General features: G+C 41.9%; 1 protein-coding gene across 7 annotated transcripts in view; it reads left to right on the top strand.

The window, feature by feature from the left end:
- Nucleotides 1-12,470, top strand: part of ARHGEF3 (Rho guanine nucleotide exchange factor 3) — a 117,759-nt gene that overhangs the window by 88,264 nt on the left and 17,025 nt on the right. Inside the window, exon 1 of one of the 7 annotated variants that reach the window (XM_064156719.1) lies at nucleotides 2,594-2,876. The exons of 5 other annotated variants lie outside the window; for them this stretch is intronic. In XM_064156719.1, coding sequence (XP_064012789.1) covers nucleotides 2,781-2,876 — 96 coding nt within the window. In that variant the 5' untranslated portion in view covers nucleotides 2,594-2,780. Of the gene's footprint in view, nucleotides 1-2,593; nucleotides 2,877-12,470 lie in introns of those variants that run through there. One more of the 7 variants, XM_064156716.1, reaches the window with a different exon arrangement.

The raw sequence follows: 12,470 nt of genomic DNA, 5'->3' as shown, positions 1-12,470 counted from the left end.
GGCAGATTTTTCTCCTGTTTCTCAAAAATGCTTAGTCAAGCTGAAGGACAGTGGCCTGGTTAATGGAGAAATGACAGAATCCCTCTTTTGACATTTTTTGTGTATATAAACCAAAGTTTACTATTCCAGTCTCCAAACTGGTACACTCTTGTCCCATGTGAAGTCCTCTTTATGCTGTGAAGCATGTTACAGGATTAGAATGCTTTGAGGACAAGCCCCAAAGGCATTTTATCTGACTGATTTAAGTGAAGCTGAAATCAAGACTTCTTGGGCTTACATGGTTACAGAGCAGCTGCAGCATTCTCAGGAGGTTCTTGACCAATTTATACAACTTGTGTGTATTGGTGTTTTGATGTGCTTGCACTGTGGGAAACCATCCAATGTTATCAGGTGCTCAGGGGTATGTCCAGACTTGCAAAAATGAATGCATGCTTACATGAATGAAATAATTGTTCATTGGTTCAGAAATCCTCAGGTAAGGCAAATAGTCTCTCAATAAAATGCTACACACTTTTCATATTGTTTTGAAATAGGAAGCTGCAGCAAAGATTAATCCAATACTAAGCCTGCACTGATGGTCAGCAGTAGATGCTTGGGAAACAGTACAAACCAGAACTTGCCTGTCATGCTGTTTCCCTAAAAGCTCTGTCCCAGTAGTGAAGAACTTGTCTGAGAAGCTTTCTTAGCAACATCATACTGTGACTAATGTTTCCATTGTATGTAACACAAAAATCATACATAATGTGAAGAATAAGCTCCTTTTTCTTTGCTCTGCATCTGCAACCGTCTGTTTTCATCTGATGCATTCTTTTTCCCTCTTTATGTGAATGCAATGAAAAAAAATAATTCCCTATTTATTTTCTCTGTCACATATTTGTAGATCTTTATCACACCAGCTCTGATTTATCACTTTGCTTAAATGTCCTATAAAAGTGTTCTGCACAGTAGGCAACAGGATAGCCTCTCTGTCTCTATTGCAGGTGCTCCTAAAAAAAAAACCCTAGGAGGAGTGTGAGAGCCATTGTGTGTTTGGGATGTCGGTGACATCCAAGGAAAGTGTGCAAATGAGGACTGTGTCTGCCATTTGACTAAGCTTATTCTAAGGACATCACTATTTAATTAACCTCCAGGGAAATAGACGTTTGTAAAGCAACTTCCATGAAACAATCTACCTTTAACACCAGTTCATTCTTTCAAACCCTGTTAAGTTATTCTTGGTTGTGCTTCTTCGCTTTGGCTGAAAATATCCTCCCCTGTCCTCCTCCTACCGTCCAGCTTCCTACTAAGTTTCCTTTTCCTTGTCTCCCATGTATTCTTTTTGACAGATTGATCCTGTATTGCAGACTGGGCCCCTAACACTTCCTCTGTCTTTTCAGGAAATTTTCACTACCTTTGTCCTAAGGTAGACATCAAATACACTTTGTGCTGAAATGCTCTGTGTGCTGTGTTAGGCAAAGGTGTTTTTCTTCTTTCTTGGCTTGTTACAATGAGGAATGCAAGCAAAGGAGCTCTTTGACTAAACAATAGCAACAAAAATGGAACTTGGAAAACAGAAGGAGCGTACTCCTGCTTGCCAGGCAGGAAAAAACAACACTCTGGGTGAACAAAACAAAAAAAAAAAAAATGGGGGGGAGCAGAAAAGAATGAGAGTGATGCTCTGTGTTGTGGCAGCATAACCAGGAAATTATTCTTCCCCTGTACTCAGCACTGCTCAGGCCACACCTTGAGTACTGTGTCCAGTTCTGGACTCCTCAATTCAAGAGCGATGTTAAGATACTGGAACGTGCCCAGACAAGGGTGACAAAGATGGGGAGGGGCCTGGGGCACAGCCCTGTGAGGAGAGGCTGAGGGAGCTGGGGGTGTGCAGCCTGCAGAAGAGGAGGCTCAGGGGTGACCTCGTTGCTGTGTACATCTACCTGAAGGGAGGTTGTAGCCAGGTGGGGGTCAGTCTCTTCTGCCAGGCAACCAGCAACAGAACAAGGGGCCACCGTCTCAAGTTGTGCTCGGGGAGGTATATGCTGGATGTTAGGTGGAAGTTGTTCACAGGGGAGTGATTTCTCATTGGAGTGGGCTGCCCAGGGAGGTTGTGGAGTCGTCCCTGGACATGTTCAAGAAAAGCCTGGATGAGGCACTTAATGCCATGATCTATTTGATTGGATAGGGTTGGGTGATAGGTTGGACTGGATGATTTTGGAGGTCTCTTCCAACCTGGTTGAGTCTGTTTGTGTGATGATACTGTGTTCCCTCTCTGATTAGCAGGAGTACTCAATGTAGGTGCCACGGCCGCCCATAGCACTGCAAGGTTTTTTGGGACGAGACGGCCCTGCAGCTGGGGCTGCTGTGATCTGCCAGGAAACCCTCTCTGCTTGGTGTCTGCAAAGCGTGCCGGTGCCGGCCTCGCCCTGCCGGCTGCTGTGCACGCTGTGGCTGTGGCTGTGGCTGTGCCTGGCCCGGAGGGGAGGGCAACCGCAGCAGCGGGGCGGTGCCTGGGGCGGTCCCCACTCTCTGCTCATTCCCGCGGGGTCGCGGCCCCGCCCCACGCCCGCCTGCTCGGGGCGGGTCTGGTGGAGGCATCACCGTGGGGCTGCTCGCTTGGTGTCTGCAGCCGCATTCGAGCGCAGGTTCTTCGGTAGGTCAGGTCATGAGCTCCGGAGCCTAAGGCGCAACATCTCAGCTGCAGAGTTGCCGAAGGCCAGGAAAGGAGATTCAGTTTTGTCTTCGCGTTTTTTGCTTGGACAGAATTAGCGGTGACCCCCGAAACCGCTCCGCCGGCAGCCACCATGGTGGCCAAGGATTATCCTTTTTACCTGTCCGTTAAGAGGGCAAACTGTGCCTTTGACGTGCCCGCTGTGACCAGCCCAGCTAAAGAGACAGAGGTACTTAATCTATAGGTTACACGTTTGCGAGTTGATTTGTCTTTATACTGCTTTCTGTATTGCTTTGTGGAAAAGTACTGTGCCTTGAGAAGAGGCTCCTGTGATAGATACCTGGCTTGTTAAGGCATCCTTTACTGCCTGCACTCTAGGCGTTGAACCTTATTTCGAGTGAGGAATAATGAATTTTGTTATCTCTAAGGAATTAATCTTTTAAGTAGCCAATTGCTTTAGATATGTCGTTTAAAGTAATTTATGTGCATTTTATTCTAGGGATAACAATTACATACAAATTGTTAAACTTATGCAAAAGCTGGGAGTGAGTCTGGAAAATAGTGTCTTAAGCATGCTCTGTTTGTCCTTCATTGGTGGTTAACCAAGAAATTAATCAGAGAATACCTGAAAATTCTTCCCTATCATCAGGTTGACTGTTTTTCATAAGCATGAAATCCTTTCAAGTAACATTAAAAATGTTATTCATTCACTGAAATACAATGTACTTATTTGCACAATTCTCATACATGGTGGAAACTTTCAGTAACAGATGATGACTTCAATATTTGATTCTTTAGGTTAATGTTGCAGTGTGTGCTTGTTTGGACAGAAAACTCTGATCTTAAGGATTCTGTCTGGTAGCGCTGGAGGAAGGGGAAAAATTCTGTCTGCAAGTTTTTATCACTGAAATGCATAGCTTCTTCATTAGTCTTGTTTGCTGAGTAACTTGAAGACAATTTACTAAACCAAGTACATTTAATACAACTACATCAAAGATTAATTAACTCCAGTAGTTGAATAGATCAAGTAACTTAAGCCAAGTGATCCTATGTAGTCAGGATGCTTAAGCTAAGAACTAAGAAGATGCTGCACTCTTGCTTTTCATAAAAGAAAGGATTTTACATTAAAGGATTAAATTACTGAATCTAACATAAGTGGATTTTTTCTTAAACTTAGTGTTTTTGAAGAACAACACTGTGAATGTGTATGTCTCTATGTATGGGTGGAAAACACAGGTTGTTAAGTGTCAAGTGGTTCTCATAAGGGTGCTTGTTTTACTAACTATTGCTATTGAAGAAGTATATTTTTTAGCCTTCAGTGTATGGAAGTTTTTTTGTGAATAGGTCTGTCATATCTGAAGAGTTGAAGCATTTGCTCCTCTAGAATTAGGAAGGGCAGCTGGATTATAGTCAAATTTCAAAGAAAAAGCCCCAGTAGAAGCTGAGAGGATGAGAAAGTATCTCAGAACAGCTCTGGACAATCAAAATTGCAATGTGCAAACAGTTGCTTTGGGTTTAGAATATTTCAGTTAGTGTTTTATGTTAATAAGCACCATATAATTTCAGGCAGCTTTCCAAGAGTATGATGGACTTCCATCATTCTGAAAAATAAACCGTGTGAACATTGTTTGTCTTAGGAGGGTATGAAAAGACCACCTACCACTCCAAAAATTTGGTTAAAGAAGCTGAAACTACGCTTTGTGAAAGCCGTTATAATGATAGGTATATGGAACTTGTCTCTCTGAAGTCTGTCGTCATGGGGCAGGGGGTGAAATCCACCGGTTTTCTCAAGCCCGAATGTTAAGCTTTCTTTTTTTTTCACCATTGAGTCTTTGCAGGACTAAATAAAGCTCTTGAGCACCTTCTACCACAGTTTGGTGTTACTGCACTGGAAGGCTGGCTTCTTGCTTGGGTTATGAATTTCTGGCAGACATCTTAGACCCCTAGGTATAAGTGGGGGTTGCATTCCACAACCTGTCTTTTGTCAGCTTTTGGCATCCTCACTGTTTTGATGTGCAGGAGGTCTAGACTGGCTCATGCTCAGAACTGTGTTTAATTCAGCAGGGAGAGTGCAGGAAACTAACCCTGGAGGGCAACCCCCAGGCTTCTGTGCCATGGCACATCATTACCTTAAGAACCAGGCACAGGACTAGAGAGAGAAGGGCCAAAAGATTATGAGATAAAGCTGCAAGTCATGAGTTTTCTTAGATCTTCAGAAATGTTAGTGTTTCATTTTAAATGAAAGTTGCAGTTTTTATGTATTTCAGGTTAAGTTCATGTGCAGTGTAACTGCAGTGAGCTGTATGTGGAAACTTGTCACCCCTGACTTGGAATTGCTGATGTGCTCTGCTTAATGGCAATTTGAGACAAACAGCTTGCCTTTATTTTTCCATTCAGTAACTCACCGAATGATGTCTGCCTGTTAATTGGCAGTCCAGCTTCTTAGGCAGTTTGTTCCAGTACAGAGAAGGTTTTTCTTAGTCTGTACAAGGAGTTTCTAATGGGAGGTAAAGGAGAATTTAATCATCTCTACATTAGTTATCTAGGTTTTTCAGAGTTTCTTTTGCTTCTGTTTATTCATCTCAGTGTGAGGTTTTTATGTTTATTGACCTTAATTTCCTAGCTTTTGGTTGATACGTTGATTTCTAGGTACTGCATATGAATGAGTGATCAGTCAAGATAGCTGAATGCAACTTGCTCTTATGCTGCTGACACTTCAGTGATTCTGTCTTGCACTTGGCAAATGGAATCTGAGGTCTTAAGGGTGGTAACTAATGAGGGCAGCCTATTTGAGGCAAAGAGCTAGCCTTTGATGAACTCATGGTGTGCTAGCATGTTGTAAACTTCAGATGATGTTCTTCAACTGACAGTTTTCTTCAACCCTGTGTCTCTATGGCTTTTCATTGCACCCCAACTCTCGTTTCAGGTCCTCTTCTTTACAGCACTGTGATTAAAGCTAACTGTTTCTGCATTTTGCTTTATTTGGTTTCTGGGTTTTGTGGATGCTGGCAGAGGAAGAATAACAAATCTCTTCCTGCTCCAAACTGAGAGTACAGGTGGAGGATGGAAACTTAACGAACTTGAAGGAAAGTTGTATCACTGATGCACACAATTTATTGGATGATCAAGTTACCTTTATGCATCAGTTTAACTTGCTTAGTAAGTTATTCTTGCAATGCTGGCAGTTTTACTAGTGGGATGACTCTCCCAGGTTTTAGGATGGATTTGTGTGGATGATTACAGTTATCTTTTGTGGGAGACTAAACTAGCTGTACTTAGAACTGCTTTAGTTACCTTTTTGTTGTTCTTGACCATCAGCCCCAACTCTAGAAGAGTGAGTGTTCTAGAATTTTCCATTCAGAATATCTCATAGAATCATAGTCTCAACCAGGTTGGATGAGACCTCCAAGATCATCCAGTAAAACCTATCACCCAGCCCTATCCAATCAGCTAGACCATGGCACTAAGTGCCTCAATCCAGTCTTCTTGAACACCTTCAGGGATGCTGACTCCACCACCTCCCTGGGCAGCCCATTCCAATGCCAATCACTCTCTCTGTGAAGAATGTCCACCTAACATCCAGCCTATACATCCCCCAGCACAACTTGAGACTGTGTCTCCTCATTCTGTTGCTGGTTGCCTGGGAGAACAGACTGACCCCCCACTTGGCTACAGCTTCCCTTTAGGTAGTTGTAGACAGCAGTGAGGTCACCCCTGAGCCTCCTCCAGGCTGCGCACCCCCAGCTCCCTCAGCCTCTCCTCACAGGGCCATGCTCCAGGGCTCTCACCGGCTTTGTTGCCCTTCTCTGGACATGCTCCAGCACCTCAACATCTCTCTTGAATTGAGAAGCCCAGAACTGGACACAGTACTCAAGGTGTGGCCTGACCAGTGCTGAGTACAGGGGAAGAATAACCTCCCTTGTCCTACTGGCCACGTTGATCCAGGCCAGGATGCCATTGGCTCTCCTGGGCAGACTGCTGGCTCATGTTCAGCTACTATCTACCAGTACCTCCAGGTCTCTTTCTGTCTGGCTGCTCTCCAGCCACTCTGTCCCCAGCCTGTAGTGCTGCCTGGGGGTTGCTGTGGCCAAAGTGTAGAATCTTGCACTTAGCCTTGTTAAATCTCATCTCATTGGCCTCTGCCCACCCATCCAGCCTGCCAGGGTCCCTCTGCAGGGCTCTCCTATCCTCCAACAGATCAACACCTGCTCCTAGCTTGCATCTGAGATACTACAAAGCAGAGGCAAATTCTCTTCTGCTTCAGGAATTAAAACAACTAGTCTTTATTAGTGTCAATAACAATTGAGAATGCTTTTTTACTTCAGAAAAGTTTGAGACTATGCTGTACCATAGGTTGGGTTTTGGTTTTTTTAATTTTAACTTTTGTGGTTTGTTTTTTTTTTCCTGTGGAAGGTTAAATACTGATAACATCCTGTGGAACAGAGCTTGTATGTTGTTTTTTTTCTATTAAACTCCAGGGTTTGGGGACATTTAATAGGACTGTTTAATCTTAAGCCAATTTAACTAGTAGCAGACTAATAAAAATAATAATGTTGGGATTCCTGCCATGACAAATGTTGACTTGCCCTTAGAAAGTTGACTGAAAACTAATAACCTTTAATGTATAGGAGTGTGGAATCTGAAACAGAGCAGTTCTGGTTTAGTTTCTGGCACAGCTTGTGGATTAGGTTTGATACAAAGGTTACTGTACTGTTTCACTTTATAGTGTCATCCATTTATTAAATGTTAATTTTTTAAAGACTACTTGAAGTGAAAACATTTTGCACTAATGAATGCTCCCATACCATGAAATTAATGCTTTGGCTATCTATTTGGCTTGGTTCACAGATTGAAAATATATCAAAAGGGGAAAAAATCCAGGCATATTTCTTAATAAAGGGTCAGTAAAACCAACAGCCCCAATCCAGTGTTACCACTGCAATTATCTCAGAACTTGTTGGATGTTTTTAATACTCGTTGTCAATTTACTCTGTTTTCTGTGTGTCTTGAGAGGTTACTTTGCTTTTGAAGGTAAAGTGTAATATTCTAAAATGCTAAATTCTTGAGTTCTTGGACTAGTTTTCACCTAGCACTTATTTTCCAAGTTGCCCTAAGAATCTCTGAAACGCCTTTTGTTTGATTTATTTTTAAATGCAATCAGAAAAATCAACACAATGTGGCCACAATAGTCCTGCACACAGGCTGAAGACACAAGTGTAATGACCCCTCAGGGAAATATTTTCCCCTGTTTGTCAAATTGAGCAGCAGTTCTCTAACATGGAGACTGTTGAGATTGCTGATAAGAGATGGGTGAGTGGGATGGAAAAACAATCATACCAGCGGTGAACATACATTTGCTTTTGCTATGCACTGGGAGGAAATCAGTGGCTAAGCTGGTCACAAGCACAGAGTGAAAGAATGTTTAAATGAGGTGCTGAAGCAAATTAAGACCTTTTATATAGCACCTAGGCTACTACTCAGTGCTCTTCAGTATGTGCTATCCAGGTCATTGGGTTTGCTGTTCTTAGGGCAATATAGAGGGAGCTTGACCTAGATCTTCTTGTTTCCTTTCTTTCTGTTTGTTGAAAAACTAAAACCAATCGTTTTTTCCATCGAAGTGCATGGCCTTATTGAATGAAAATGTATAGAAAACTCATCCATGTTATCAAGTAGATTTAACTCACTCTGCTTTGGAATATAGGAAAACTCCATTCTTTACATGTACTAGTAAGACTTGTTTTATTTTGTGGATGAAGAACACAAGAAGTGTTAACTTCTTCCCCTAAGTAGTTTCCTCTGAAAGCTTTCATATCGGTAGTGTGTTACTGGATACAATACATCAAATTATTAGGTGCATATTTCACTAATGAAGAAATAAAAATGAAATCAACTTAGCTGTCAGTACACTGCAACTAATCTAAAAACAGCTCTTCAAAGGATCTTCTGCTTTAATGTGTGTCTCTGGCTTTTGAATGCTTACGTGTCCCAAGAGCGGGTGTTGTATGCTAAGATGCAGGCTTTTAAATGGTAATCCATATATTAGAGCCAAAAATAATGACACAAAGGTTATTTTTTTTGCCAAGATGCTGTCATTTTCAAGTGACAGCATCACAGTTCCAAAAAAACAACACCCCATTCAATTATGCAGGGCTAAAAGACCTGAATTTTACTGAAGAGGAAGTTGGCAGAAGTTTTTTGGAAGACTGGCTTCCTGGTGGTGCTATAGCAGAAGCTGCTTGCTGTACACGTTTCACAGCTATCTAACAGCAGAACACTATTTTCTTGAGTGTTATACATTAAAAGCTAAAGCTTTCCTTTCTTAGTCATTAGTCTAAACTGTTTGGCTCGAGTTTCATATTTAGAACACACTAGATACAATTGTACATACAGACAGACACAGGATCTACAGAATAAATGGCATGAAGAAGCAGTCCGGAGTAGTGTCCTTCGTTCCAAATTAGCAGAGCGGCAAGGCATGGCATCTCTGAAACTTCTTAGCTGATAGTTTCCTGTCTTACATTAGTGATAATTAGTGATTATGGCATTGCAATTAATATTTCTTCCTGTGAATTCCCCACAAAAGTATGTGACAAAAATACACTCTCAGAAGGACATGGTTGTTTGAAATGTCTACTGTCTGCTTTCCAGAACCATCCAGATTTTGGACATTTAACAGTTTGATCGCGGTTTCAGGAGTCCTTTGTGAGGCTGCATATATACGTGATATTTCCAGCCTTAATATTTTGCTCTCTAAATCCAAATGTTACCGAAGTCATCTGGAGTTCAAATATACAGCTCCCCCCAAAAGCCATCTGCTCTTTGTTCTAGCCTAGTCAGGTATTAATTTGACTTCACTTGACTGCTGAGCCTTTGAAGTTCCTGCACTCATGTTTCCCTCAACTTTATTTAGCCTTATATCAAATTTAAAGCCCTGTCAGATTAACATTACTTGTTCACATATTCCAGCTCCACATTTTGGAAACTCTGCCAAACTGTGGAGTCTGGATCTTTTGTTTTCTGACTTCCCATATTGTTTTGGCAAGCCTTCGTGACTCTGAAAATGCGATTTAACATTTAGTATATTAAAGCTCTGAAATTGTTGGGGGTTGGTTTGTTTGTTTGTTTTTAATACCAGTGACAATTTAAAAAGGTCAGGCCAAACATTGTAAAATCTGGTTGTTGTTTTTTTTTGTGTCATAACTTGACCCAGCTCCCAGTCTGGACCGGTGATGGCTCTTGCAAGTGCATCCTGCCACTAAGTCCTATCTCTCAATCCTGTCTGCTTTTGAGTTCCTTTAACTGAGGTAGGGGAGCAGGCAGAAAGGAAGACTGAAGCCCACAGGTAGGTTTGATTCTTCTAAGCACACTCAGAAGTACAAACCTGGAATCTGATGTTCGTTCTACCTGGACAGTATGCCCTTGTTGGAGCTTATTCATGCTGTACAGACACCTGAATCACACAGTACTGCATTGCCATGTGTTTAGATTCCTACCTTAAAATACTTTTTATGATTGCAGGACCCTTGGCTGACTGAATTTTTTTTTTTCTAGTACATGTGTCCATTATTTTACTAATTTTTCACTTGAAATTCTTAACTGCAAGCAGTGTATTCTTTTTAAAATAGAGATTAATACAATTGGAGAGGCTTGGGAAGTAGCATCCTAATCTTATTGGACTTATGGGAAAATACAGATTCCAGTCCCTGTCTCTTTTTTTATTTGTTTTTTAATGTCCTTGATTGTGGAGTATTCCCCTGTCCAGAATACAGGTCTCAGTAGTTCGTTCACTTTTTCCATGGTGCTAGTATGGAGAGGTGACACAGCTCGAGAATGAGGGCGCATGATGCAAGGGGAGGTGGAAGCAGAAGGGATGTAGAGAATACACCAGAAATACTGATTGAGTGTCTAACAGTGTCAGTATTGCTCTATCACTATATCTGCATTGCATAGCCAAATCCTCACCTGTGCAGACGTTATTGTTCCACAGTGAAAGGGGTGACTCTGTGCTGCTTGCTCTTGTTAGACTTCTCTGACAGAGATGACACCTGGAACAACTGATGTTTGATGAGTTTTTGTTTCCAGCTAGTTGCCAAACCACTACCAGACAGTTTCCAGTGCAGAGTGAAAATCATGTTGGAAGTATTCAGCAAGCTTTCTTAATAATAAAGAACTTCAGATTGACAAGTTTTACTTTCAGAAGTCAGTGGTCATGTCATGAAGTCTCAGACTTCTGAAATTACCTTAAATGATTGAAGGGAATTCTGTAATTGGAGTGAACCCTGTAATAATGCTAGTTGCTTAATAAGACTGGATTCCTAATTTGCAATACATCTTTACCTCGTTTGAGTTCTGCTGTATGTGGGTTTTTTTTCCGTGTAGGATCAGAGTGTGAGAGTGCATGAGGAGTTGGAGATGGGGTGCTGACCTAGAGGCGTAGGCGTACCCTCAGAGCCCATTGCCTGGCTTTTGACTACGGAGGGAAGTGCTGCCCTCTGGTGGCCTACAGAGGGAAGTTCTGGGAGAGCCGACTAGGCTTTGATGGTAGCTGAAACCGCCTTTAGGGTTCCTTGTCTTTAGCGTCAGTTTCTGTTTCGAGAAAGGTGTTCTTTTTTCCTTATGTTCATCAGGAACATGATTAAGAATTCTACTGCCTCGGTGGCTTTCTCGCTGAAATGGGTGGGAAAGTTTTGAAGGGCTGAGGGGGCTTAGCTGTGTTGCCCTTGGAACACGGCATCCTTGGCTAGGAGATAGCACAGGTTTCAGAGATCCTTTGGGCTGACATGAAAAAGGGGAGGCTTTTTCCCCACTTACTCTACAGAAGAAAGTTGATTTCTAGTCTTTATATTCAGGTTGATTTTTCTCCAAGGTTATTTGATGCTGTGCATCAATTTTCATAGCTGCTTGAGGTTTTATGTGCCCCACAGGGCAGAACAAACTAGGTCCTGGTCTGAGTGCTTAGCCTGCAGGCATTGGGTAGGAATTAATAAACTTCAAGTGCAGACACACACGTAGTATTTGGAAGTATTCAAAGAAGGATAAAACTGGCTTTTACTGTTCCATACTTAAAAGACCAGTCAGGAATTTTCATTCATTTTGCAATGCACTTAGGTCCTGCAGAGATGCAGTCACAATCAAATGTAGTTTTGTAATTTAATTTTGTTGTCAGTAGTCTCCTCAGAAAATTTTCCAAGGGCTTCTGGGCTTAGTTTTGTTGGAAGTTATGATGGAAAAATTGCAATATTGTGAATAGATCACAATGTGTAAAAAAGGTCTATAAAACTGTGGAGAAGAGATAACTTTCAGAAAGCAGGATAAGGTTTTGATGTTGCATAGATCAAATTTGTGCTTTTTTTGCTCGAGTTTTGTCTTTCAATCAGAGAATGTACACGTAGCAGCAAAGTTGTAAAGATAATAGAAAGGATAGGGCAGTAAAGAAGGAGGCATCATTTGTGTTAATCCTAATCACCCTCTCCCTGTCTTCTGCAAAGTCTAAACAGTCTTAATTTCCAGATTTTTATTTGAGATGTGATTAATGCCTAAGCAGGCTTTGCTGCTAAGGTAGAGCTGCTAGCAAAAACTGTAATGCTGACATAGCTCTGCCACTCTGTCTGGGACTTCGTGTCCTTTTACTGCAGTGCAGCACAATTCATAACAAGCAGGCTCTGCCATGGGATATGATCTGTGCACCAGGACTGCCATTCTAAATAATTGTAGAAAAGAAACAGCTGGTGGCTGAGCCACCAGTTAGGAAAAATTGCAGTGGGTTCACAAGACTTGTCTCCTTTTTGAGGGGGGTGAGGAAAGGAGGTGGGGATGGTGATGC

Source organism: Pogoniulus pusillus, chromosome 16 (assembly GCF_015220805.1).
Source record: "Pogoniulus pusillus isolate bPogPus1 chromosome 16, bPogPus1.pri, whole genome shotgun sequence".
Lineage (NCBI taxonomy): Eukaryota > Metazoa > Chordata > Aves > Piciformes > Lybiidae > Pogoniulus > Pogoniulus pusillus.
Note: the sequence above shows the minus strand (reverse complement) of the source record. Positions and strands in the feature narration are given on the sequence as shown.